This window comes from Pelobates fuscus, chromosome 3 (genome assembly GCF_036172605.1).
Source record: "Pelobates fuscus isolate aPelFus1 chromosome 3, aPelFus1.pri, whole genome shotgun sequence".
NCBI lineage: Eukaryota > Metazoa > Chordata > Amphibia > Anura > Pelobatidae > Pelobates > Pelobates fuscus.
The window spans coordinates 402,473,585-402,498,614 of record NC_086319.1 but is presented as its reverse complement, the minus strand read 5'-3'; the positions used below and the strand labels follow the sequence as shown (position 1 = coordinate 402,498,614).

The window sequence follows — 25,030 nt, the reverse complement described above, 5'->3', positions numbered from 1 at the left end:
AGGAAATGTTTAGGAAGGCTGTGTAAGTCACCTGCACAAAGGTGTAATTAAGACTGCATATACAAAGGGAGTTAACTCCTAAATGACAGAGAATTGAGCAGTGAGACTCCATATCCCTGCTATATCCTTGTACATTTTACATTGTTTCACTCACACAATCTGCCCTTTATAACCAACTCACATTATTTTGCCGGGCCGCTGTCTGAAGCACAGCAGTTAGGAAGCCAGTGGGAAAGGTGAATGCCGATAGCCAATATAGGACAGGAGGACGAGCAGTCTCTGCCCAACGTGCAAACATCTCCATTCGTAGAACCAGGTCACGAGTCCACGCAGCCAGCGGTTTTAGTGAAGGGTAAGCCTGGAAAAAAGGAATTATCAAAATATTATATCAAACTCTAGTCTCTTCACCACCAGGCCTTTGTGACTCTTTCCTCGGTAAATTTAACTAGAGCTTTTGAACAACTGGACAGAGAAATGCTATTAGATTGTTCGTTCCCTACAGAAGGTAAAGATTTGTTTGGGGGGGGGGGGTTGAGGTTTTGTCATTCACAGAATTGTGGCTCACCAGGCCCACAAACTAATGAATAAAAATCAAAGTAATACTTTGTTTACGATTTGGCTATTGCATTGTGAAGACTACGATATATGAATAAATCATCATGACTTTCACTCATGAAAAGAGATCCCTCCTTGTCTTTTACTTAATGGAGGAGGTGGTTAAACATATGTAACAGCAAACATACAGAGAGGCTGCTATTGACTTGATAAAGTTGTTCGCGTTTTCTTTTTCTAACGATTGAAATGTAATGATTGAGTCAGTTTGCACATGCACAAATCTGATTAGATCTCACAACGAACGTTATGGCAAAACCAGAATTGGCTGGGGCAGCTCAGCCTTTCCCTGATTCACTTCAACTGTCACTGTAAGTTAATGAAAGCTGAATTTATTGTAAAATAGGGACATTTGAATGCACTATATCTGTAATATATGTATATAAAGTTCAGATCCAGGTCTATGTGAGAAGCTGACAGCAATACTGATCATTGCATTAAAAAATCATTGTAGTTTGGGGAGCGGAGCCTGACCACCGAGCTGTGCAGACGTGGGCAGCACAAGCTCTTGCCTGGCAGGCAGAATTTGGAGTAAAATCGGCGGCTACATAGCCCAAAGACTTACCAGAGTGCACTGCTATATCTGTTCATAGTCCTGACACAACAGTTTAGTAAAAATGTTTATATTTTACTTAAATAATATAAAATGAGGCAGTCATTGCTAGGAGATGTTAAACCATGATGTGGTATCCCTATATTGTGTACTTATCGTTCATTCACCTTTCTTTATTCGGTACCACCCAAAACATAAGCCTTAATAAAAGAAAGATTGACAAAAAATCATTGTTGTTGATAATAAGGCCTCAATTTAATATTTTTGGATAAGCTTCAAAACCTCAATACTTCACAATCTACCTATACCCCTCCATTCAATGTTCCATCCTATAGTATGTTGGAACCCCAACTGTATTTCTTGCTATACCTTTCCCCAGAGTGGGGGTACACGGGCACCATGTATACAGGTAAATATCTCCTCCAGCTCTGTAGACATGACCACCAGACCCTGAATACCATGTTCCAAGTCAAGGAGAGAGGACCTATAGAGTGAACATAAAAGCACATCAATGGCTAAATGTCACCAAGATACAGAAAGCATGCATACAATGATAACAAAGATGTCACATGGAGCAAGGCAAATTGGTGATTAAGAACAGTTTGAATACAGACCTGATAGTATGTAAAAGTGCATTGTATCGTTGAATCTCTTGAAGTAACACAACATTGATTGGGCTGGGATCATCACTCAGGACTTTCCTGGTGCCCTCATAGTCTATCTCAGGTGGAATCTTCTGCCGAACATCAGACAACAACTCCAACACCTATGCAATAGTGATACATGTTACACACACTTAATGGAAAGAAATACAAATAGAATAGAATGAATAGTAAAGGAATTATGATTCAGGCTTGTGAGTGAGTGAGTACAATAATCTAAACATCAGAAGCAAATAACCTTTTCTTCTCGACTCTGCCCTCCCTGAGCACTAGGAGTAATCTGAGGCTGAAGAGACAGCAAGGTGTCAAACAGGGTGCGAGCTTCAGTAATCTGACTGGCAATGTCCGAATTGGGGTGTTGCCCAAAGGCTTCAGGGTGATCTACAGCGGGGAGCATGCTAATATATTCTTTGTACGATGTCAGGGTCCCATCACGAGGGATGTAGTAGGTGTCCAGCACTGAAAGTCTGTAAGTGCGAAAAAGGAGATCAGTACTACACCATATATTTACACAATGCACGATCTGAGCAAGTGAAAATACGTTACATTGCTCAGCATACAAAGCACAAAGAGAAACAAACTCACTTTCACACTTAGACCACAACAACATGTAAACTAACTCAGCCTGCATACATAGCAAGAACACACTGCATTGAAAGACAGACCATAACATGTTCACACATCACATTAAATATTGAACTCTTGGTACCTGAAGAACGGCGTGGTCAGAGCCTGATCAGTGAAGTAATCATTAATATAGGTGCCAAGGAGACGTCTATCCCAGTCGTCAGTCACATGACCACCATAATTGACGCCAGAAATCAAGTATTTAAGAGCATCCCAAGGCGTTTCCTCATATTCGTCTAAGTATATACTTAGCAGGTTCTCCGACACCTGTGAGTGCACACGTAGAGCATTTTTTGTTTAATTTTCCTTAGATATATTTACGAAAAGTCTTATGTACGATGGAAATGACGCCTTTTAACTGGTCAAATACCCGAGTGTCAAGTAAGTGATGAATGGCTTTTAATAAGTATCTGGGGCTGAGTGAGACTCAGTAATGACTGGTAGCTGCATGGGAAGGAATGGAGGCTCTATGTGAAGCACAGAGGAATTGGGACTGCATGGGGAGCATAGAGCAATGAGGACTGTAGGGGAAACACAGAGGAATGGAGGCTGTGTGGGAAGCCAAGAGGAATGGAGGCTGTATGGGAAGCACAGAGGAATTGGGACTGCATGGGAAAAACAGAGGAAAGGGGGCTGTATGGGAAGCCCAGAGCAATGGGGACTGTAGGTGAAACACAGAGGAATGGGGGCTGTATGGGAAGCACAGACCAATGGGGGCTGTAGGGGAAACACAGAGGGATTGGGACTGCATGGGAAAAACAGAGGAATGGGGGCTGTATGGGAAGCCCAGATCAATGGGGGCTGTATGGGGAGCACACAGGAATGGGAGCTGTATGGAAAGCATAGAGCAATGGGGGCTGTATGGGAAGCTCAGACCAATGGGGGCTGTAGGGGAAACACAGAGGAATGGAGGCTGTATGGGAAGCACAGAGCTATGGGGGCTGTATGGGAAGCACAGAGCAATGGGGACTATATGTGAAACACAGAGGAATGGGGGCTGTATGGGGAGCACAGAGCAGTGGGGGCTGTATGGGAAGCACAGAGCAATGGGGACTGTATGGGAAGCACAGAGCTATGGGGGCTGTATGGGAAGCACAGAGCTATGGGGGCTGTATGGGAAGAACAGAGCTATGGGGGCTGTATGGGAAGCCCATAGGAATGGGGGCTGTATGGAAAGCACAGAGGAATGGGGGCTGTATGGGAAGCACAGAGGAATGGGGGCTGTATGGGAAGCACAGAGGAATGGGGGCTGTATGGGAAGCACAGAGGAATGAGGGCTGTATGGGAAGCACAGAGGAATGGGACTGCATGGGAAGCCCAGATCAATGGGGGCTGTATGGGGAGCAAACAGGAATGGGAGCTGTATAGAAAGCATAGAGGAATGGGGGCTGTATGGGAAGCTCAGACCAATGGGGGCTGTAGGGGAAACACAGAGGAATGGAGGCTGTATGGGAAACACAGAGCAATGGGGACTATATGTGAAACACAGAGGAATGGGGGCTGTATGGGAAGCACAGAGCAGTGGGGGCTGTATGGGAAGCACAGAGCTATGGGGGCTGTATGGGAAGCACAGAGCTATGGGGGCTGTATGGGAAGCACAGAGGGATTGGGACTGCATGGGAAAAACAGAGGAATGGGGGCTGTATGGGAAGCACAGAGCAGTGGGGGCTGTATGGGAAGCACAGAGCTATGGGGGCTGTATGGGAAGCACAGAGCTATGGGGGCTGTATGGGAAGCACAGAGCTATGGGGGCTGTATGGGAAGCACAGAGGGATTGGGACTGCATGGGAAAAACAGAGGAATGGGGGCTGTATGGGAAGCCCAGAGGAATGGGGGCTGTAGGGTAAACACAGAGGGATTGGGACTGCATGGGAAGCCCAGATCAATGGGGGCTGTATGGGGAGCACACAGGAATGGGAGCTGTATGGAAAGCATAGAGGAATGGGGGCTGTATGGGAAGCACAGAGCTATGGGGGCTGTATGGGAAGCACAGAGCTATGGGGGCTGTATGGGAAGCACAGAGCTATGGGGGCTGTAGGGGAAACACAGAGCTATGGGGGCTGTATGGGAAGCACAGAGCTATGGGGGCTGTATGGGAAGCACAGAGCTATGGGGGCTGTATGGGAAGCACAGAGCTATGGGGGCTGTATGGGAAGCACAGAGGGATTGGGACAGCATGGGAAAAAACGAGGAATGGGGGCTGTAGGCGAAACACAGAGGAATGGGGGCTGTGTGGGAAGCCCAGAGGAATGGGGGCTGTAGGGGAAACACAGAGGGATTGGGACTGCATGGGAAGCCCAGATCAATGGGGGCTGTATGGGGAGCACACAGGAATGGGAGCTGTATGGAAAGCATAGAGGAATGGGGGCTGTATGGGAAGCACAGAGCAGTGGGGGCTGTATGGGAAGCACAGAGCTATGGGGGCTGTATGGGAAGCACAGAGCTATGGGGGCTGTATGGGAAGCACAGAGCTATGGGGGCTGTATGGGAAGCACAGAGCTATGGGGGCTGTATGGGAAGCACAGAGGAATGGGGGCTGTATGGGAAGCACAGAGGAATGGGGGCTGTATGGGAAGCACAGAGGAATGGGGGCTGTATGGGAAGCACAGAGCTATGGGGGCTGTATGGGAAGCACAGAGGAATGAGGGCTGTATGGGAAGCACAGAGGAATGGGGGCTGTATGGGAAGCACAGAGGAATGGGGGCTGTATGGGAAGCACAGAGGAATGGGGGCTGTATGGGAAGCACAGAGCTATGGGGGCTGTATGGGAAGCACAGAGGAATGAGGGCTGTATGGGAAGCACATAGGCATGAGGGCTGTTTGAGTGTTGGCTGCAGGTAATTGGGATGAGAGATGACTGAGTGCTGGAAGGATGAGAATTAAAGAAGTCTGAGCAGTGACTGGAGACAAGTGAGTGGTGATGGAATGAGAGGTGACTGAATGGTAGTGGGAGGTGAGATAGTGGTGGTAACTGAGTGAGGGTGGCAGATTGGGGAGTAGTGGCCCAAGGAGGAGAGATAATTTGCTGGGTTAGAATAAGAGATGAGTAAATGGTAGCATAGAAAGTGGAGGTAGAGATGAGTCCGTGGGTAAAAGATTGTTCAAATGGATGAAAATAAATGAAACTAGAAAATCAATGCTTGCGTGTACCTTAACCAAGAACTGTGGAGTGTTATTTTGGTTTATACCACGTAAGGAGCTAAGTCTCACCTCAAAGTCTGAGTCATTAAAGCCATATACAATGTTCCAGCCAAGCTGGAGGAACTTCCGTCGCTCTATTAAAACGCTATGAAAGAAGCAGAGGGAAAAGAGCAGCCGTCGGTAGCTGTTAGTCTTGGTGCAGCGTGAGAATTGAGGATCCGTTATGAGTTGGTACATACGCTTCATGTTGGCACGCAAGCCCTGGGAATCACAAGTTACATTAGTTAATACAATCCTTGTTCCAGATGATATTACTGCTAAGTTGGTTCCACCCCATTCCATTATATTCTCCTTTAAATTAAACCCTTTACCAACCACTTGTCCTTTCCCTGAGGACTGACCTTGGGAGGTTCAGTTGTCATCTTAATGCTGGCCTGTAAGATGGAAATGGGGAAGTCTGGGTGTGGACTGGAGCTGAGCCACAACCTGAAATTAGGGTGCGGGTCCTCCACCTGCAACTGCTCCACCAGCTTGTCTAATTGTGGCATCCATGATAAGGACAGGTGGCAGTTGGCTAGGAAAACCCAGTGTCCTAAAACAGATAGAGAAGTTAATCATATAGAAGGCCATACAATGACACAATGACATACCAGTTGTGTAGTCTGATCGGAGGCACACGATGGCAGCTCTATCATTGCTGCTGACATGTTATTTTCAAATATTTCTGGTAGAGATAAAGATGTGTGTGCATGTGTGCACGAGGCAATGACTGTGTTTAACAATGTCGTGGTTCTTACCATCCTTGACGCCTTCCTTGATCATTCTGGTGGCAATAGGAGCTTGTCCTTGCCCAAGAGACAGTGCATGGAAACGCTGGGACATGCCTCGCTGCTCAGCAAGCTGTAGCAGAGTTCCTGTTGGATCCACACCAGAAGAGAGTACAAAGACCAGAGGGGAACGAGGCAGTGAGTCATCTACCACCTGAGAAGACATAAAAATGTGGCTGAAACACAGGAGATAGAAGAAAAGTGAACAAGAGATGATATGGTGGATGTGAAACTAATAAGTGTGTGGTGGGTCGATAAGCAGAGATAAAGATGGGTGGGAGGATAAGAAGCAGAGATTATAGTGGTGTGCGGCCATCACATAACACGCAGCTCTAGGTGAGTTAGCCATGTCCAACTTTAACACGCAACTGTATGTAAGTCAGCCCTAAGTATAACATGCAACTGTATGTGAGTCAGCCCTGTCAAAGTATAACATGCAACTGTATGTGAATCATTCCTGTCAAAGTATAACATGCAACTTTATGTGAATCATTCCTGTCAAAGTATAACATGCAACTGTATGTGAGTCAGCCCTGTCTAAGTGTAACACGCAACTGTATGTGAATCAGTCCTGTCTAAGTGTAACATGCATGTGTATACGAGTCAGCCCTGTCCAAGTGTAACACGCAACTGTATGTGAATCCACTTCTCTAGCCACATGAAACACGCAGTTGTATGGCGGACCTGCCTATGTGAGTCACCCTGTCCCCATGTGACAGATTGCCATCTCTCTGTGTGAACATTTACAGACGTGCAGATAGCTCACCGCTCTCATATCCAGCACTGGTGGCTCTGTAAACTTTGACCCAAGGTTATTGATGATGAAAGCAGTAACACAGAAGGCCACGCGGTCTTGACGCAGGGAACGGACGATGAGCATTCTCTGCATCTCACTGCATGCGTTTTCCCATTCACCTGTAGGACACACAGAGTGAGGTCTATATAGGGAACCATAGAGAAGCATGGATGCAAGCACTTCAATAATGTAAAGGTCAATTTTACTAAGCAGAGTTGTGCTGACTTGAGAACCAGATAAACGGTAGGATACAATTGCTAGACTGGATTAAATCTCCAAATCAGCCAAACTCAGAATGAAACTGGCTTCAGTGAAATTCCAGGGCAGAGGCAATTCTCAAATCAAACTGTCTGATTTCACCTTCATTGTGTTTGGAACCTTTAGGGAGGCGGATTCATCGGGTATTCTCATCTGTCATGGGTGGAGACTATTCAACCAGTTTTTTTTCTAAAAACAAATACACTACCTGGCAGGCATGCCTTCTCCGGCTCAGGGCTGGTATACCACAAGTTCCAATCCCGGGGATACTGCTCAAATGAGTTCATAATGCCATGGAAATTTGTTAGCTTGTCCAGTTCAGTAATGTTATCCCAATTGGCATCAGATAGCCAACTGGTACAGGGGTTATCCATCTGCTCATCACGGTCCAGAACCTACAAGAATAATAACGCTAAGAATGTGTTGTTGTTACGTCCCCCTCACACACTACTACACCATAAAATGTATACACAGCACAGACAGCGCCAGCACACTACTACACCATAACATGTATACACAGCACAGACCGTGCCAGCCTCCCCTCACACACTACTACACCATAACATGTATACACAGCACAGACCGTGCCAGCCTCCCCTCACACACTACTACACCATAACATGTATACACAGCACAGACCGTGCCAGCCTCCCCTCGCACACTACTACACCATAACATGTATACACAGCACAGACCGTGCCAGCCTCCCCTCGCACACTACTACACCATAACATGTATACACAGCACAAACAGTGAGTGCCAGCCTCCCCCTTACACATTACTACACCATAACATGTATAAACAGCACAGACAGCGCCAGCGTCCTCCTCGCACACTACTACACCATAACATGTATACACAGCACAGACAGCGCCAGCGCCCCCTCACACGCTACTACACCATAACATGTAAACACAGCACAGACAGCGCCAGCCTCCCCTCGCACACTACTACACCATAACATGTATACACAGCACAGACAGCACCAGCGCCCCCTCACACGCTACTACACCATGCCATGTATACACAGCACAGACAGTGCCAGCCTCCCCTCGCACACTACTACACCATAACATGTATACACAGCACAGACAGCGCCAGCGCCCCCCTCACACGCTACTACACCATAACATGTAAACACAGCACAGACCGTTCCAGCCTCCCCTCGCACACTACTACACCATGCCACGTATACACAACACAGACAGTGCCAGTGTCAGCCTCCATTTCACACACTACTACACCATGACACGTACAACCAGCACAGATACAGTGCAGACGGCAGCAGTGCTAGCCAGACATGTATGTAGTAGAACAGTGTTTTGAAAACAAACTCACCAGCCCTCCACGCAAGAAGAAATTATATTCATCCATGTTCAGTTTTCCTGACACCTCTAGAATCTTGGCACACATCTGAAAGCTGAAAAGGAGCTTATGTCGCTCAAAGAGGGCACGGCATGTGTATCTGTGGGCCGAAACATAAAATACACCATTCAGGTATCTTGCACATACTGTTCACTTGCTACATAGTGTAAACCTCTCTATCACTGTATGATGTGTACTCTCTGAGCGAGGCTGTAATCTATCACTGTATGATGTGTACTCTCTGAGCGAGGCTGTAATCTATCACTGTATGATGTGTACTCTCTGAGCGAGGCTGTAATCTATCACTGTATGATGTGTACTCTCTGAGCGAGGCTGTAATCTATCACTGTATGATGTGTACTCTCTGAGCGAGGCTGTAATCTATCACTGTATGATGTGTACTCTCTGAGCGAGGCTGTAATCTATCACTGTATGATGTGTACTCTCTGAGCGAGGCTGTAATCTATCACTGTATGATGTGTACTCTCTGAGCGAGGCTGTAATCTATCACTGTATGATGTGTACTCTCTGAGCGAGGCTGTAATCTATCACTGTATGATGTGTACTCTCTGAGCGAGGCTGTAATCTATCACTGTATGATGTGTACTCTCTGTGCGAGGCTGTAATCTATCACTGTATGATGTGTACTCTCTGAGCGAGGCTGTAATCTATCACTGTATGATGTGTACTCTCTGAGCGAGGCTGTAATCTATCACTGTATGATGTGTACTCTCTGAGCGAGGCTGTAATCTATCACTGTATGATGTGTACTCTCTGAGCGAGGCTGTAATCTATCACTGTATGATGTGTACTTTCTGAGCGAGGCTGTAATCTATCACTGTATGATGTGTACTCTCTGAGCGAGGCTGTAATCTATCACTGTATGATGTGTACTCTCTGAGCGGGGCTGTAATCTATCACTGTATGATGTGTACTCTCTGAGCGAGGCTTTAATCTATCACTGTATGATGTGTACTCTCTGAGCGAGGCTGTAATCCATCACTGTACATAGTGTACTCTCTGAGCGAGGCTGTAATCTATCACTGTACATAGTGTACTCTCTGAGCAGGGCTGTAATCTATCACTGTACATAGTGTACTCTCTGAGCGAGGCTGTAATCTATCACTGTATGATGTGTACTCTCTGAGCGGGGCTGTAATCTATCACTGTATGATGTGTACTCTCTGAGCGAGGCTTTAATCTATCACTGTATGATGTGTACTCTCTGAGCGAGGCTGTAATCTATTACTGTACATAGTGTACTCTCTGAGCGAGGCTGTAATCTATCACTGTATGATGTGTACTCTCTGAGCGAGGCTGTAATCTATCACTGTACATAGTGTACTCTCTGAGCGAGGCTGTAATCTATCACTGTATGATGTGTACTCTCTGAGCGAGGCTGTAATCTATCACTGTATGATGTGTACTCTCTGAGCGAGGCTGTAATCTATCACTGTATGATGTGTACTCTCTGAGCGAGGCTGTAATCTATCACTGTATGATGTGTACTCTCTGAGCGGGACTGTAATCTATCACTGTATGATGTGTACTCTCTGAGCGAGGCTGTAATCTATCACTGTATGATGTGTACTCTCTGAGCGAGGCTTTAATCTATCACTGTACATAGTGTACTCTCTGAGCGAGGCTGTAATCTATGACTGTACATAGTGCACTCTCTGAGCAGGGCTGCAATCTATCACTGTACATAGTGTACTCTCTGAGCGAGGCTGTAATCTATCACTGTATGATGTGTACTCTCTGAGCGAGGCTGTAATCTATCACTGTTTGATGTGTACTCTCTGAGCGAGGCTGTAATCTATCACTGTATGATGTGTACTCTCTGAGCGAGGCTGTAATCTATCACTGTATGATGTGTACTTTCTGAGCGAGGCTGTAATCTATCACTGTTTGATGTGTACTCTCTGAGCGAGGCTGTAATCTATCACTGTATGATGTGTACTCTCTGAGCGAGGCTGTAATCTATCACTGTATGATGTGTACTCTCTGAGCGAGGCTGTAATCTATCACTGTATGATGTGTACTCTCTGAGCGAGGCTGTAATCTATCACTGTATGATGTGTACTCTCTGAGCGAGGCTGTAATCTATCACTGTATGATGTGTACTCTCTGAGCGAGGCTGTAATCTATCACTGTATGATGTGTACTCTCTGAGCGAGGCTTTAATCTATCACTGTACATAGTGTACTCTCTGAGCGAGGCTGTAATCTATGACTGTACATAGTGTACTCTCTGAGCGAGGCTGTAATCTATGACTGTACATAGTGTACTCTCTGAGCAGGGCTGCAATCTATCACTGTACATAGTGTACTCTCTGAGCAGGGCTGCAATCTATCACTGTACATAGTGTACTCTCTGAGCGGGGCTGTAATCTATCACTGTACATAGTGTACTCTCTGAGCGGGGCTGTAATCTATCACTGTACATAGTGTACTCTCTGAGCAGGGCTGTAATCTATCACTGTACATAGTGTACTCTCTGAGCGTGGCTGTAATCTATGACTGTACATAGTGTACTCTCTGAGCAGGGCTGCAATCACTGTACATAGTGTACTCTCTGAGTGGGACTGTAATCTATCACTGTACATAGTGTACTCTGAGCGAGGCTTTAATCTATCACTGTACATAGTGTACTCTCTGAGCGGGACTGTAATCTATGACTGTGCATAGTGTACTCTCTGAGTGGGACTGTAATCTATCACTGTTTGATGTGTACTCTCTGAGTGAGGCTTTAATCTATTACTGTACATAGTGTACTCTCTGAGCGGGGCTTTAATCTATCACTATACATAGTGTACTCTCTGAGTGGGGCTTTAATCTATCACTATACATAGTGTACTATCTGAGCAGGGCTGTAATCTATCACTGTATGATGTGTACTCTCTGAGCGAGGCTGTAATCTATCACTGTACATAGTGTACTCTCTGAGTGGGACTGTAATCTATCACTGTATGATGTGTACTCTCTGAGCGAGGCTGTAATCTATGACTGTGCATAGTGTACTCTCTGAGTGGGACTGTAATCTATTACTGTACATAGTGTACTCACTGAGCGGGGCTTTAATCTATCACTGTACATAGTGTACTCTCTGAGTTGGACTGTAATCTATCACTGTATGATGTGTACTCTCTGAGCGAGGCTGTAATCTATGACTGTGCATAGTGTACTCTGAGTGGGACTGTAATCTATTACTGTACATAGTGTACTCTCTGAGCGGGGCTTTAATGTATCACTGTACATAGTGTACTCTCTGAGCGAGGCTGTAATCTATCACTGTACATAGTGTACTCTCTGAGCATGGCTGCAATCTATCACTGTACATAGTGTACTCTCTGAGCAGGGCTGCAATCTATCACTGTGCATAGTGTACTCTCTGAGCAGGGCTGTAATCTATGACTGTACATAGTGTACTCTCTGAGCGAGGCTGTAATCTATGACTGTGCATAGTGTACTCTCTGAGCGAGGCTGTAATCTATCACTATACATAGTGTACTATCTGAGCAGGGCTGTAATCTATCACTGTATGATGTGTACTCTCTGAGCGAGGCTTTAATCTATCACTGTATGATGTGTACTCTCTGAGCGGGACTGTAATCTATCACTGTACATAGTGCACTCTCTGAGCAGGGCTGTAATCTATCACTGTACGATGTGTACTCTCTGAGCGAGGCTGTAATCTATCACTGTACATAGTGTACTCTCTGAGCAGGGCTGCAATCTATCACTGTATATAGTGTACTCTCTGAGCGGGGCTTTAATCTATTACTGTACATAGTGTACTCTCTGAGCAGGGCTGTAATCTATCACTGTACATAGTGTACTCTCTGAGCGGGGCTGTAATCTATCACTGTATGATGTGTACTCTCTGAGCAGGGCTGTAATCTATCACTGTACATAGTATACTCTCTGAGCGAGGCTGTAATCTATCACTGTACATAGTGTACTCTCTGAGCAGGGCTGCAATCTATCACTGTACATAGTGTACTCTCTGAGCAGGGCTTCAATCTATCACTGTGCATAGTGTACTCTCTGAGTGGGACTGTAATCTATCACTGTATGATGTGTACTCTCTGAGCGAGGCTGTAATCTATGACTGTGCATAGTGTACTCGCTGAGTGGGACTAATCTATCACTGTACATAGTGTACTCTCTGAGCGAGGCTGTAATCTATCACTGTGCATAGTGTACTCTCTGAGTGGGACTGTAATCTATCACTGTATGATGTGTACTCTCTGAGCGGGACTGTAATCTATCACTGTATGATGTGTACTCTCTGAGCGGGACTGTAATCTATCACTGTACATAGTGTACTCTCTGAGCGGGGCTGTAATCTATCACTGTATGATGTGTACTCTCTGAGCGGGACTGTAATCTATCACTGTACATAGTGTACTCTCTGTAGCGGATGGCATTGGGCTGTCCTAAAAATTACAGTTATTCCTATGTGTTTGGTTGAATTGTAACCTATGTATGTGAAATGTATGCAGCATTCGCCTGATTGTTCGGTAGAATCACTCCAGTTATTATGAGAGTGAAACTACCGAACAGCCAGACCACCCCAGTAGTAAGTGTGCCTCCAATTACCGTTTGCAACACTGTTGCAAACAGGTAATTGGCCATTCGTGTAGTGGGTTCTTTGTTATTGTCAGGGTATTTATATCGGCAGACATTTGGTGCTATGATAGAAATTAAACGTGTATATTCTGAGTCACTCTGAACAGACCAGACTCCATTTTGTTATTTTCAAGTTAACAAAGAGACACGAAATTTCTATCCTTTCTGTAAAACTGACCACTTTGCCAGAGCTAAAGGAATGCTTTGTATAAACAAACCAAGTGATACAATGAGTCTAACAGAGAAGGGAGACGGAATACTCTTCTTAATGTTAGCGTCACACAAGAAAGCCAGACACCAGTGACCAGATAAGACTTAGTAATTAATTTTACTTTCTAAATTTCACAAGATTCTCGTTGTAATTTAGAAGTTGAAATTAAGTTCAAACTGTCAATTTTAGAAATTACAGTAGGAATTGGAGACACATAGTCTGAAGAAACTTCAAGGAAAGGCTTTGAACTAACAGAAAACTTGAGTTATGGCAACCATATAGATAAGCCAAAATTACATCAAAATAGCCACCAGGAAAAGTTAACTCTTTCCTGGATACGTATGTTTAGTGGGACGAGACTGCCCTCTATAGACCAAATACTTAAATTGTTAAAAGGAAGGTAACCACACCTCCAAATTTCTATTGGTCTATTACCTAGTGACGAACAGAGAATCTTTTCCTTTAAAAGTTAAGACAAAGGGAAGAGAGAGGTATGCAGGGGAATGCAGAGAAAGCAAAAGGAGGCAGTCAGGATCGCAGGCTAAGAAAGAAAAGCTGAGTCAGAGCGAGAAATCCAAACAAGTTCCTGAGACTATCTACTCATCAGATGAGAATGTCTACTCAACTGGTAATTATACCGGTTTCAATTAATTAATCTAAATTAATTAACATTTTCTAATAGCATGATATATGACTGGATAAATCACGATCAGATTTCGATATTTAGAAATCTTAGTTAACTAAGAAGTATATATTTATAACCATTCCATGCTGCAGATGGAGTTAGAATAAGTATGTATTTATGTGACATATCACATGTTAGCATATCGTGATATTTATCCAGGTGTATTGATTTGCTCTAAAATAAGATAAAATATCTGTTTAGGCAAGTTAAAATTCTGCTTCTAGAACATAGTAGACTACTCTTATTGGATGGTTCCAGGAAGTGACTAATGAGCTGGTTTAAATGTTATTTTATTTAAAATTACATGAGAATAGATCTTCATTACCTAAGAGAATTTAACCAGCATTGAAAGGGTCATTTCAGTTGTTAACTGCTAGCTAAACTTTTACGACCTTACGCTGCACTCTGAGGAATTCTGTTCTCTGTGTGAAACTTTCTTAGTCTCATCATAAATCTTCTTGACAGCTAATGTTGTAGATTCTAAGCTGTGTTAACCGTTGGAAAATATATTACCATTTGTATTGCATAATCATGTTATACTGAATATTCATTGATTATTGTCACGCATGTTACTTATTATCATTATTATTTAAATTGTCACAATAAATTGTATCTAAGTCAGGCCGTTTAAGCCAGCCGGCCTTGGAACATCATCTTCCACCGCTTTCAGAGCACAACGGGCTGCCAAGCTTCCAACGGGCACCTGAACACTGTTGCAGGCCCTGATGGAGAAAATGCTTCATGGCTGCGGCCGACTGGTCTCCTAGACAATAGACTGGCACAAACATGTTGGGCACATTCTGCACAGGAACAGATACTGATGGACACCGCCTGCCGACATAGACGGATACTTTCGCCCATACCACGCATAAGGTCCCAAACCCACAGAACTGAACTGTATACTGCAGAATGTTGCTTGTTATAAAAGAAGCAACCCACTGTCTATGTTTATATCTTAATTAGTAATGCTCAGAGCAATATAACCTGTAAACCTGGTACTGATATTGATGCCTAGTATTTGCATGCAGCCCTACTACCAATGTTTCTATCTCAATTTGTCATGCTCAGAGCGATACTACCGCAGACCTGATGCTGACACTGATGTCTAGCACTTGCGCGCAGCCCTACTGCCAATGTTTATATCTTAATTTGTTATGCTCGGAGCAATCTTACTGTAGACCTGATGCTGATGCTGATGTCTGGTCCTGGCGAGCAGCCCTACTACTAATGTTTAAATCTTAATTTGTTATGCTCAAAGCAACCTTACCGTAGACCTGGTACTGATACTGATGCCTAATACCTGCGTGCAATACTACTGCCAATGTTTATGTCTTAATTTGTTATGCTCAGACCAATATTACCTTAGACCTGGTGCTGAAACTGACGTCTAGCACTGGCGTGCAACCCTACTGCAAATGTTTATGTGTTAATTTGATATGTTCAGAGCAATCTTCCCGTAGACCTGGTGCCGAAACTGAGGTCTAGCACTGGAGTGTAGCCCTGCAACCAATGTTTATATCTTAATATGTTATGCTCAGAGCAATCTTACCGTAGATCTGGGGCTGAAACGGTTGTCTAATACTCACCTGCAGCCCTACGCTGCTCAACACCAGAGCTACCCCAGCTTGAAAATCTTATAGTATTATCTTTCAACTAGGTTTAAACGCTTGTTATTAACACCATTTACTCATAATCTTTGTTTGAATAAGCATGTATTAATACAAAAAAAAAAAAAAGAGTGCAACGTTTCTTAATCTCAAATGTTTACACATTGTCACTCCGAATTCTGTCAAATGTAAATGTCCTCACCTGTACTTCTCACTGCACTCGACAAAATAAAGAATTAAAAAAATAAAAAAAATAAAAAAAATAAAAATAAATTGTATCTATTTTCATAACAAATTGTGATTTTATTTATATGGAATACATTTCACTTACACGATAATGATCTTTGGGATCTGAGAATTGAAATAGTGGGCAATTCTCAACTGTTTACTATTATTATCCCATAAATATCCCCAAATTATCAGGGTGGCCGCCATTCGGGAGACGAACACGTGGCGGCAGCCATTTTAAACTCCCGAACAGCGGTGTTTTGCCGTAGAGTGTCTGGAACTCAAATCGGACATTCGGCTAGGCAAACACCGCTGAGACCTCCACACTGCCTTAAATTTGTATAGAAACTTGGTGGCAGCGGTGGGATCCAGACTCACAGAGGAACAAGTACCATTGGAGTACGGCTGGAGATTGACTATTCTACACTAAAACGCTCCACGCTAAAAGACCTCCTGGAAGCAAGGGGTATTCCAGCCAGCAATAAAACTAAAGCTGTTCTCATCGCTGAAGTTATGGCGGAATACCAAACAGATGGCGGTTCAGTTCCTGAACATAGTGATTCGGCGGAAGGACAAGAACAAATGGAGTTTCAAAGGCAGCTGCAATTTAGGTTGTCCTTTTATGGGGAGAATCCACCGGCAGAGATCATCTCCAGGACTATGACAGAAGTCCAGGAGTTTGTACTGAGGCAAAGGATAACAGCAACCCCAGAACGCAGCGCAGCAGTAACCATGGTACAAGAGGGTAAGCCAAAAATACCGTACCAAGCATTTAAAATGTATGTAGAGGCAGAGGAAGATATAGATGCATTTCTCCGGGATTTTGAAAGACTGTGTGCCTTGCATAAAATCAGGGTCCCCATTTTAGCTGGGCGACTAACCGGGAGAGCAGCAGAAGCTTACCGTACTGTACCCGACGAAGAAATTTGTGACTACAGTCGGGTAAAAGAAATTATATTGGCTCGGTATGACATCACACCAGAGGCATACCGAAGGCGGTTCAGGGAACTAAAGAAAGCGGAAAAAGATTCACATGCAGAATGGGCTTGTAGATTACAGCGGGCGGCCCTCGGATGGGTACAGGCTAACAAATCATATTACAAATGTTGCTGTTGGAACAATTTTATGATGGGGTACCAGCAGATGTCCAAGAGTGGGTAAGGGACCACAACCATACATCCCTCACGGAGGCAGCTAGTAAAGCAGATGGATGTGCGCAGACAACAAAAACCTGTAGTCATTAAGACCGCTGTAAGACCCCTAGGGGGGTCGAGCTACCCCACCACCACCCAGACAACTACCATCCCCACCAACCGCAGCCCAACCGAGGTTCCGCCAGCCTAGCTCTGTGCAATGTCACCACTGCCAGAGGTGGGGACACTACAAGTGATTGGAACTGCCGAGCCATAGGGTGTTGTGATCACGTCCTGGTAGTAGTGGGTTGCTGCTCTCGGTGGTGGTGGTCCTGGTCGGATCCAGGTGGATCGGTCCAATCACTTGTAGTGTGCCCGCAACTCCGAGACCGATCCACCTGGATCCGACCAGGACCACCACCACCACCGAGAGCAGCAGCCCACTACTACCAGGACGTGATCACGACAACCTATGGCTCGGCAGTTCCAATCACCACCGTGGAACAGTGGGAAGTGCTACACGAGGCAGATCCATTACAGGCAAATGCTGATAACCGCCAGCATCACAGACAAACCGTATACCTGGAGGGTAAAGCTGTGCAAGGGCTCTGCGACTCAGGAGCCACTATAACTCTGGTCAAAAGCCACCTAGTCTCGGATAAAGCCAAGACAAGCAAGACTGTAGCCGTCAGGGTAGCCGGGGGAGCAGTATACCGGCTACCTACAGCAAGGGTTCACCTACATTGGGTAGCGGGGTCAGGAGAGGTGGAAGTGGGGTTGATGCCACAATTGCCCGCAGAAGTTTTGCTGGGGAATGATCTGGGAAGGCTCACGTCTGCTTTTGAGCCCCAGACCCCAACCACAGGGGAAGCCAATCCCGTGGTCACCAGACAACAGGCCCACACCCAGGACCACAACACAATGCCGGAGGTTCAGGTGAGAGATCCTTCCCCTTCCTTAGATTGTGTTCCCTGGGCCCCTCCTAACGAATTTGCAGCAGAGGTGATAACTGACCCTACATTACAAATATATAGGGACAAGGTTGTAGCTGACCAACCCGGGGGGAGGGCGAGAGATTTATTTGGGATAAGCAGCTATTGTACAGAGAGTCTGACAAACAGATAGCCGGGTCAGACCCGCTTGTTATGAGGCAACTAGTAGTGCCGCAGCGGTACCGAGCGGAGTTACTCCGATAGCGCACGATATTCCGCTATCCGGACATTTAGGGGTCAGTCGAACCAGGTACCGGCTGACCTAAAGTTTATTTTGGCCAGGAATCAGCCAGGAAGTTCGCAAGTATTGCCAGAGGGTAGGAAAAAGGGGAGACCAACGGAAGGCAAAACTACACCCCCTACCCATAATCGAAGAACCTTTTAGCAGATTAGCAGTGGATTTAATAGGCCCACTCCAGAAACCTAGCCCTTCGGGCAAGAAATATATTTTAACTGTTGTAGACTATGCCACTAGATATCCAGAGGCGGTGGCTCTGACCAATATCCACGCGGAAACGGTGGCCGAGGCTCTCATGCAGAACTTCTCCCGGATGGGGTTACCCAGGGAGATCATCTCGGATCAGGGTACCCAATTCACCGCGGAGGTCACCCAGCACCTCTGGAAGTTCTGTGACATAAAACCTAGCATCAGTGCCCGTTACCACCCCCAGACTAATGGGCTCTGCGAACGGTTCAATGGTACATTGAAACAAATGCTCCGAACCTTCGCCGAGACCCCTGTGGAGCTGGGAGCGATTCCTGCCACACCTCCTCTTTGCTTACCGGGAGGTGCCGCAGGAGTCAACCGGGTTTTCCCCATTTGAATTGTTATTTGGGAGAAGAGTAAGAGGGCCCCTAGACCTTATTAGAGAGCATTGGGAGGGAGACCGGAGCGCAGACGGCACCCCCATCATACCATATGTGTTGGCATTCCGAGACCGCCTAGAAGCATTAACTAAGACGGTAAAAGAAAACCTTCAGGCGGATCAGACCTGCTAGCGCACATGGTATGATCGGGGCGCCAGGGACTGTAGCTTCCAGGTGGGGCAGAAAGCTTTAATTCGAAAACCTGTCCGACATGATAAGTTACAGGCCGCCTGGCAGGGCCCTTATAGAGTGGTGGAACACAGATGTGACACACTTATATAATTGGCTCCTGCGCCGGAACTGGAGGGCGACGCATGCTCCATATGAACATGATGAAACCCTACCAGGAACGCTCAGAGGAGGTGACCGCTATATGTGTGCCCAACTCTGACGGGTTTGACAGCCTTCCCCTCCCAGACCTGCTGGGGGACGGTCTGGGGATTTAGGAGAAGTTGCACTGGGAGACCGGCTGAGCCCCCAGGAGCGTATCGAGGTACAACAGCTGTTAAGAGAGAAGCAAGATACCTTCTCTAATGTACCTGGATACACTCCTCTGGCCACTCACCGGGTGGAAACCCTAGGACAACTACCCATGCGCCAGACCCCCTACCGCATCCCATAAGCGGTGCGGGAGAATATGCGCAAGGAGATCGATGCGATGCTCCAATTGGGGGTGATTGATCCCTTCCCCAGTAGTCCTCGTGCCTAAGCGGGATGGTACGACCCGCTTCTGCGTGGACTACCGGAGGCTGAACGAGAAAACAGTGTCCGACGCCTATCCTATGCCCAGGATAGACGAACTGCTGGACCGGATGGCCAGAGGCCAATACCTCACTACCACTGACTTGTGTAAGGGGTATTGGCAGATTCCCTTGGCCCCGGACACCATCCCTAAGTCGGCCTTTGTCACCCCATTCGGCTTGTACCAATTTAAGGTCATGCCGTTTGGGATGAAAAACGCCCCAGCTACCTTCCAGCGGATGGTGGACCACCTCCTATATGGGTTCCAGGACTACACCTGTGCATATCTAGATGATATTGCCATCTTCAGCAATACCTGGCAGGAGCACTTGGACCGTATAGGAGCGGTTCTAGACAGGATTAGGGAAGCCGGTTTGACGTTGAAACCGGCCAAATGTAGTATAGGGATGGCCGAGGTGCAATATCTGGGCCATCGGGTGGCCTGTGGGAAACAGAAACCAGAACCAGCCAAAGTAGAGACCGTAGCCCAATGGCCCACCCCTAGGACTAAGACTCAAGTACTAGCGTTTCTAGGGACGGCTGGATATTATAGGAAGTTTGTTCCCAATTATAGCGCCTTGGCCAAACCCCCTTACCGACCTGATCCATAAGAACCTGCCCCGCCAAGTAACCTGGACCCCGGAGTATGAGCAGGCATTACAACATTTGAAAAACGCACTAATCAATGCCCCTGTCTTGGCAGCTCCAAATCCAACTAAACGTTTTCTTGTTCACACAGATGCTTCTATGTTTGGATTGGGGGCAGTACTGAGCCAAGTCGGGGCCGATGGTGGAGAACATCCCGTGGCTTACATCAGTCGCAAGTTGTTACCCAGAGAAGTAAGCTACGCCGCCATCGAGAAGCAATGCCTGGCTGTGGTGTGGGCCCTAAAGAAGTTGCAGCCGTATTTGTATGGACAGCCCTTTTCTTTGATCACGGATCACAACCCGTTCGTATGGCTGAACCGGGTGGCTGGGGACAATGCCAGGCTGCTGTGCTGGAGTTTGGCGCTGCAGCCCTTTGACTTTAACATTCAGTACCGCCCGGGCAAACAAAATGGAAACGCTGACGGGTTGTCTAGACAAACAGACTTGGAAAAATTATCCATGAGCACCCCGGGCATCCCCAAGCCGATCCGTGTTGGGTCAGACTGTGTATGCCGGCTTGTGGGCAAGGGGGAGCAGTGTAGTGGATGGCATTGGGCTGTCCTAAAAATTACAGTTATTCCTATGTGTTCGGTTGAATTGTAACCTATATATGTGAAATGTATGCAGCATTCGTCTGGTAGAATCACTCCAGTTATTATGACAACCCCAGTAGTAAGTGTGCCTCCAATTACCGTTTGCAACAATGTTGCAAACGGGTAATTGGCCATTCGTGTAGTGGGTTCTTTGTTCTCTTGGTGGCCGCCATTCGGGAGACGAACACGTGGCGGCGGACATTTTAAACTCCCGAACAGCTGTGTTTTGCCGTCGAGTGTCTGGAACTCAAATCGGACATTCGGCTAGGCAAACACCGCTGAGACCTCCACATGGTCTTAAATTCGTATAGAAACTACCGAACGGCCACCCGTTCGGTAGAAAGAAACACCCGAACAATGGGATTTTTGCGAACTCTCCCTAGTCTCCGTAGCATAAGTCTTTCGTGCAGTTAATTCCCTTTTTCTGTGACCAAGCGCAGGGCCAAAACGCATGGAACCAATTTCGGCTGTTCACTCCAGCGCGGTCGGTCTTTTTATTACTTCCACAAATTTCCCGAACCCCTGGTCCGATCTGGGTGATTTTTGGATATGTCACTCACCCAGATCAGGGCTACCAGGGGATGTAATATTTAAAGGGGTTCCCCTATGTTTAGGAGTACATCCAGAAACCCAGGGAATTTGTGTCCTGTATAATGGGATTAAGTGTCATACTGAGGGGAGGAGATGTGTGGGAGGTAACTGTTACACTATTGGATACTGTACTGATTAATGTGAATCCCTCCCTTGCATGGGGGAATGCTTTATAAGGAGACTGTGTGGATTAAAAGTCAGTTCTGCTCCTGATGCTGTGTGTCGCCCAGTCATTGGGATCTGTATGGGGATATTCGTGGATTACCTTGCTTGCTGTGATTATTACTCTATAGTATTTTACTACTTGTTCCTGAGCCTTACTGGGATCTTTAGTCGAGTTAACCTGTGAAAGACCAGCTCTCCGCTACACTCTCTGAGCGGGGCTGTAATCTATCACTGTATGATATGTACTCTCTGAATAGGATTGTACTCTTTCAAAGGTCAAGGTGTACACTCAGAGTTATGCCGTACCTGTACACAGCGTAGGTGTGATAATCATTAAGGTTGGTTATTCTCTCTTCCAGGTTGGTGCTCCTCTTACTCTTATCAATACTCAGATGAAATAGGTCTATGTAGGAGTCCAGGGAAAACTGGTACATGGGGTCAATACGTCCAAGATCATTCAAAACAAAGAAAAGCAGGGATGCCCGCTGGGCACAAGGGCGATATGCCTGTGGGAGAGAGAAAGAGGAATTATGGGCACAGGGCAGTAAACTAATACGGATACAGAAAGTTTGGCACACTTACCTCAATTCTAAAGACTCTCTGCTCCCCATTACCCATCTGGCAGTGTCTGTATCTCCAGCTCCCCATTACCCATCTGGCAGTGCTGGTATCCCTAGCTCCCCATTACCTCTCTGGCAGTGCTGGTATATCCAGCTCCCCATTACCTCTCTGGCAGTGCTGGTATCTCCAGCTCCCCATTACCTCTCTGGCAGTGTCTGTATCTCCAGCTCCCCATTACCCATCTGGCAGTGCTGGTATCCCCAGCTCCCCATTACCTCTCTGGCAGTGTCTGTATCTCCAGCTCCCCATTACCTCTCTGGCAGTGCTGGTCTCCCTAGCTCCCCATTACCTCTCTGGCAGTGCTGGTATCTCCAGCTCCCCATTACCTCTCTGGCAGTGCTGGTATATCCAGCTCCCCATTACCTCTCTGGCAGTGCTGGTATCCCTAGCTCCCCATTACCTCTCTGGCAGTGCTGGTATCCCTAGCTCCCCATTACCTCTCTGGCAGTGCTGGTATCTCCAGCTCCCCATTACCTCTCTGGCAGTGCTGGTATATCCAGCTCCCCATTACCTCTCTGGCAGTGCTGGTATCTCCAGCTCCCCATTACCTCTCTGGCAGTGCTGGTATCTCTAGCTCCCCATTACCTCTCTGGCAGTGTCTGTATCTCTAGCTCCCCATTACCTCTCTGGCAGTGCTGGTATCCCTAGCTCCCCATTACCTCTCTGGCGGTGTCTGTATCTCTAGCTCCCCATTACCTCTCTGGCAGTGCTGGTATCCCTAGCTCCCCATTACCTCTCTGGCAGTGCTGGTATCTCTAGCTCCCCATTACCTCCCCATTACCTCTAGCTCCCCATTACCTCTCTGGCAGTGCTGGTATCTCTAGCTCCCCATTACCTCTCTGGCAGTGCTGGGATCTCTAGCTCCCCATTACCTATCTGGCAGTGTCTGTATCTCTAGCTCCCCATTACCTCTCTGGCAGTGTCTGTATCTCTAGCTCCCCATTACCTATCTGGCAGTGCTGGGATCTCTAGCTCCCGATTACCTATCTGGCAGTGTCTGTATCTCTAGCTCCCCATTACCTCTCTGGCAGTGCTGGTATCCCTAGCTCCCCATTACCTCTCTGGCGGTGTCTGTATCTCTAGCTCCCCATTACCTCTCTGGCAGTGCTGGTATCCCTAGCTCCCCATTACCTCTCTGGCGGTGTCTATCTTCTCCTCTGTCTCTTCACTGCTCTCTAGTTGTTCACTGACTTCACTCGCTGTCACTTTAGATGTTTGTAGAGTGTTCACCAGCTGAACATCATCCAGGAGGGAGCCTGTTGCTTCATTTAGAAGCCTGTTAAAAGGACAATTTATGAATCAAAGGGGAAGTTAAACAGGTATCTAAAACAGTTATCTTGACACCAGTGAAAAGCAATCACTGTGTAATGGAGAGGGTAGGCGAGGGTGAGGAACAGAATGGAGAAGTATTAGTAGAGCACTGTTAGGGGCAGGATGGGTATAAAAGAAAAGAGCAACAATTGCAGCAGGATGGACTAAGGACTGGAAAGCAGGGTGTGGGGCATGATGGGTATTAAAGAGATGGGCAAGAAAAGGGGCAATAATGGAGATAGAAATGGAAGGAGCAGGATGTAGAAGGAAAGCATGGAGAAAGGCCATATGTAAATAACATATATAGTAATCCTGTTACACATATACAAATAGAGTGATATCCGCACTCTGAATTCCTACAATAACACAATACACACAGCTACAACCCCAGTATTTATATCTCAATGGACTTATTTCTATACCTGAGAATCTCATCCTCCAACTCCTGCAGTTTCCTTTTCCCGGCTGCGATGTTAAGGACCAGAGACTGTTTCTGATCCTCCAGCTCCGGACGTTCCTTCCTTACCACACTGCCCAGCAATTGTGCCTCCAATCCCTGTGGGACACAGCATATCAACTCTGAGCCTCATGCAACCACAAACAGACACCCATAAGCCCTCACAGCCCACACGCTAAAACCACATTGATTGTCCTTAAGACTGTTACTAGAATAAACATACTGAATGTCATACCTGCTCCTTCACAGCGAAGTTGACAATAGTTGTCTGGGAGCTTATTTCCGGGGTATAGTGTGGGTTGGAAAGTTTTGTTGTGATATAAAATCGGAATTCAGGATTATACACGACATCTTTATCTCCCAGGCGTATCTGCAGCTTGCCCCCTGTATCATACATATAGATTGATTAGAAACTAAACTAGCAAAAAATGAAAACAATACATACTGACTCTCAAAAAACAGAAAACAAGAAAATAAAAAGGCTGAAACATGGTTTATACAGACACCAATATCTAGTATGAGGTTCATTAAAAACGAAATTTTAAAGGACAGATGGAAGCACTAATGATAAACAATACAGGCTAATGCATTGCGCTGTCTTCATGGCTGGTATCTAAAACAGTCTTCTGGCATTTGGGAGCTCTACTCCTCCTATTGTTTCCTTCTCTAAATTCCTCCTATTACTCTATATAACCCTCCCTATAACTC

The 25,030-nt window shown here is 46.2% G+C and overlaps 1 protein-coding gene across 1 annotated transcript in view; it reads right to left on the bottom strand.

Annotated features, from left to right (window-relative positions):
• The window catches only part of DNAH2 (dynein axonemal heavy chain 2), a 136,044-nt gene that overhangs the window by 2,905 nt on the left and 108,109 nt on the right, over positions 1 to 25,030 (bottom strand). The window contains exons 69-83 of the mRNA XM_063449723.1: positions 24,558 to 24,706; positions 24,288 to 24,421; positions 23,686 to 23,830; positions 22,240 to 22,439; positions 8,815 to 8,941; positions 7,685 to 7,871; positions 7,189 to 7,337; positions 6,393 to 6,576; positions 5,997 to 6,187; positions 5,665 to 5,856; positions 2,537 to 2,721; positions 2,066 to 2,294; positions 1,780 to 1,931; positions 1,535 to 1,649; positions 182 to 358 (exon numbers count right to left, since the gene is read on the bottom strand). Of these exons, the coding sequence (XP_063305793.1) occupies positions 182 to 358; positions 1,535 to 1,649; positions 1,780 to 1,931; positions 2,066 to 2,294; positions 2,537 to 2,721; positions 5,665 to 5,856; positions 5,997 to 6,187; positions 6,393 to 6,576; positions 7,189 to 7,337; positions 7,685 to 7,871; positions 8,815 to 8,941; positions 22,240 to 22,439; positions 23,686 to 23,830; positions 24,288 to 24,421; positions 24,558 to 24,706 (2,516 nt within the window). The remainder of the gene's footprint in view (positions 1 to 181; positions 359 to 1,534; positions 1,650 to 1,779; positions 1,932 to 2,065; positions 2,295 to 2,536; positions 2,722 to 5,664; positions 5,857 to 5,996; positions 6,188 to 6,392; positions 6,577 to 7,188; positions 7,338 to 7,684; positions 7,872 to 8,814; positions 8,942 to 22,239; positions 22,440 to 23,685; positions 23,831 to 24,287; positions 24,422 to 24,557; positions 24,707 to 25,030) is intronic.